We start from the raw sequence: 3,865 nt of genomic DNA on the forward strand, positions 1-3,865 counted from the left end.
CCGTCATAAGTAGTTTGATATAACTACCCAATTCGAAACTCAATATTTACCTCTCTAATCTTATATGACACGGAGCGTACCATCAAGCGATGACATATCCTTCACACCGGCCCGCATTGGACGTCACAAGATACGACGAAATTATATGACATGTAGGTACATGCTTGACTCGTAAACACGATCGCTTGATTGGGAAACTTGTTTGGCGTTTCAGCGTTTCTTTTACTTCTGCCCGTACGCTCCGTTACTGCCTATTCCCAACTTTTGAATTTGTTACATCCTGTCGTCCAACCCATCCGCGAAGATCCCATCTAGCTCGGGCATACCAAGGCCCCTTTTTACACATTCAGACTCAGAAAAACGTTGTTGTAGGAATCAGCAACCGTTGGGCCGAACTGCGCCACAGGCTTCAATAACGGCACTACTATCGAAGTCTGTTATAGCCGAGGTATTGAAGGTGACGAGGGAGAGGATATCAATTGAAATGACTATGGGGTGGTTGAAGAAGATAGGGGCGAAAAGAGGGGATAAAAGAAACCGTTGTGGGAGAGGATAAATGGGTTGGCGACCCAGGGTAAGGTTCAGAGACAGGAGATCAAAGGATGAGGCATAGGACGGAAAGGAGAGGTATTAGGGGAAAGGGGGAGGATCCAGAGGAGATGACTTGATTGACGATTTGTTTTTTTGCTGTTCCGAATTAGATATTTGGTCAACTTAAAACTCGATCAACATTGTCAAACTGTGGCAGTAACTCTTCCGAGGGCTGCTCAAACTGGGGCAGAGGAAAGCCACAAGATTATAATGAATGATAAGTGGATTGAAAGATGAAAAAAGAAAGAAAGACAGAAAAGAAAAGAAAAATAGTAGAAATAAACAACAAGTCGCAGGGAGCAACCAGCCAACAAGCCCCTCTCTTTATCTATCCTTTCGGGGCACCATAAGGCACAGGAAAGATAGATGTCGAGCCGAAGCCATAGCCTCAAGAACCAAAAAGCTCAAATTTACAGAGACTAACATGTGCTCGAGAAGAAGCCGCCCAACACAGAGAGGTGACCCCAGCTCTAGACAAGATGTTCCTGTCCTGGCCTGGTGAACTTGGAATCCCCATTGGCCCTGACCAGTTTTCGTCGAGATACACTATTCTGTAGTATAGGTAACAATAGGCTTACTAGTGCTTCAACCATGTCTTAGACACAATATATCCCCGACGGGACAATTGAGCAAATTGATGCCGGGGCTGCAAGTTTGGGCACTCCGGTTAGCCGTCAAGCGAATGAGCTCGACCAAGCGAAGTCAAAGCGACATATTAGGCCGAATTAAGGTAGGAACTTGAAGGCTTAGATTCCCCCGTGTAGTTTCAGGGGAATGAATATAAAGTCCATCCCTCCTACCTCCTAGCATTCCGCAACTCACGAAAAGCTAAGCTCGCTAGAGGCAGTGCCAGATAGATATATCGACTGAAGAAGTCTGCACCATTGACAGTCTTTCAATTAAATGAAGACTATTAGGGCGATGGCCAGAAAGGTTCTGTACATACATGGCAAATACATTTTATTAAGCATCAGGATAACATCATGAAGCCTCCATGACGCTCACATAAATATCACACGCTATCTACTGTACGTTGGATAATGATAAGATAACAGCACAAGCCTGTAAATGATGTTCACACTCTAGTAGCATCATCCCATGCCTGCTTGACAATACGCCAGTATCGATCCGGGTCTGCCCGAACATGCGCAACATGTCCAGTCCCTTCAAAATGTTCCAGTTGCACACTGAAGCCTTTTTTCCTCGCCTCGACCGAGTCAAGCTCAACGAACCTTGCCGGGCAGATTTTGTCAGCACTGCCATATATGTACGTTCGAGAGGCTTCGTCATTCTTTTCTGGGTCGTTATGTGCCGTTGCATATGTTTTTTGATTATCGGGTAGACCAAAACCTCGAATCAAAACCCAGAAGGTCATCGCAATCATATGCGCCAAGGGCAGCGCCAGTATTCGCTGCCAACCCGGCTTAATAGCAGCCGTGAGGAGATCGACATTGAACTGGTAACTCCAGGCACCGGGACTGGAGTCAAAAATGGTAACATGTCGGGGAACGGATGATACTGGTTGAATATTGTTGGTTCCGTGCCGTTGCAAGAAATTGTTGTAGAGATGATACAGGGAGCAGGACCCTCCCCCCGACAGTGAGTGGATAAGCAGGCGAGGGCGCAGCGGCGTAAGCTGGGGCGCTCCGCTATGCTCGTCATTTGTCAAGGCAGCGAAAATCGGAGCGACAGCTGGTGCTGTATCACGCAGTCCTATGTTGGGAAATACAAGGCTTGCAAGGCGGCCCTTCACCAGGAGTATGGGCGAAGAAGGGTACATAGTCTGATACTGTTTAATGTATGTCGCTAAGTGGGCATCGCGAGCATCCATCCAGCCTAGAATAAGCACAAGCTCAGGATCAGTGGTCGGAGGCGTGGGTATAGACGTGGGAGGGCGGTAGAGATAGACTGCAAACGACAGCTTTTCCATGAAGGAAAGCGGAGTGTTGCCTTTAGGCACCATCTGGGGCAAACTAAATGACTTGGTTTTTAGCACAGAACTATAGAGCAGTAGCAATGGCAGGTATCTAAAAACTGGATTGTTGATTTGGAAGATGGGAAGATGATAGATGCTCCCTCAGAGGAGACACATGAATTTGGTTCGACCAAGGCGAAACGGCGATACCCCTGATCATTAAGAGGGCCTGTTCGGTGACTTTGTCCAGGGCCGTATATTTAAGTCTGTACAATGCCAGCTATACAGACTTATACAGCTCTGTACCGCGCTAATCTGGCTGAAAAAAGCCTGTTGTTTGGTAGATTCTGTGGATAGCTCTGTATAACTTATCAAGAGTGTCAAGCTGACTTCAAAATCCACTTTATTGATTGAAAAAGTGACTGATTTAAATCTATTTGAGTTAAATCTGTACTGTATAATCTGAAGCAAGTCATGATTTCTGCTGACTTGCTCCAGAACTGGTCAGCTTCAAGTTGAAATCTACAAATATCATCAAAAAATCAAGAAATCATGAATAATGATGATAATGCAACTCAGAAAAGAATGATATAGATAACAATTAATCAAACTTATCAGTGATCAAATAGAGTATCTCAACTATCTATTCTCATCTAACACTCAATTCATATATTTTGATTCATTTTTCATTGATATTTGACAAGCCGCAATTGCTCACTTGCACTCACTTATCCAGCTTGAAAACTCACTGTAATGGGTGTACCACCAGTTAATGAACTAAGCACTATCCTAATTACAGATTACAAATTGATTAAGGAAAGAAAGAGAAAAAGAAATCAGAAGAAAAAATCATATGAAGGGGATTTTTATAGACAAGAGAATTGAAGCAGAAGAATATTGAAGATCACACTCTGAGGAAGCACAGAGTGGAAGAATTGTTAGATTATTAGAAGTGTACACACACAATTGTGGGATGGAATCATAAGAGGGTGTGGAGCTTTGTAGGCGCGTGTGAGCACATGAGCAGATGATAGAAGATTGATTGCACAAGTTAACCACTGATGAGTGCTAATCTGTTACAGATATATAGAAATGATGTATAGCAATAGCAATGATATCTAGTGATGATATCAAGATCAGAGTTGTACAGATCACAGAGCTGGCTGGATGAATTTGATAAAGTGTATGTGATATATGTGAGATCATGTTACAGTGCATTTTGCACAGAAAAATTGGATTTTCTATAATAAAGAGAGAGAAGAGAGATTTTTAGTGCAGACAGACTGTGGCGGAGATCATATATAAGACGAGGTAAAAATAAAACATTACAACGTACATTTTTTTCATACCTAAATAAAA

General features: G+C 43.4%; 1 protein-coding gene across 1 annotated transcript; it reads right to left on the minus strand.

The window, feature by feature from the left end:
* Positions 1–1,666: 1,666 nt before the first annotated feature.
* HCAG_05905 (predicted protein) lies at positions 1,667–2,554 on the minus strand (the record flags this gene model as incomplete). Its single annotated transcript, XM_001538250.1, has 1 exon — positions 1,667–2,554. One exon carries the CDS (start codon positions 2,552–2,554, stop codon positions 1,667–1,669), a length of 888 nt encoding a protein of 295 aa, XP_001538300.1.
* Positions 2,555–3,865: the final 1,311 nt, after the last annotated feature.

Source organism: Histoplasma capsulatum, genomic scaffold, assembly GCF_000149585.1.
Source record: "Histoplasma capsulatum NAm1 scaffold_7 genomic scaffold, whole genome shotgun sequence".
Taxonomy (NCBI): Eukaryota; Fungi; Ascomycota; class Eurotiomycetes; order Onygenales; family Ajellomycetaceae; genus Histoplasma; species Histoplasma mississippiense.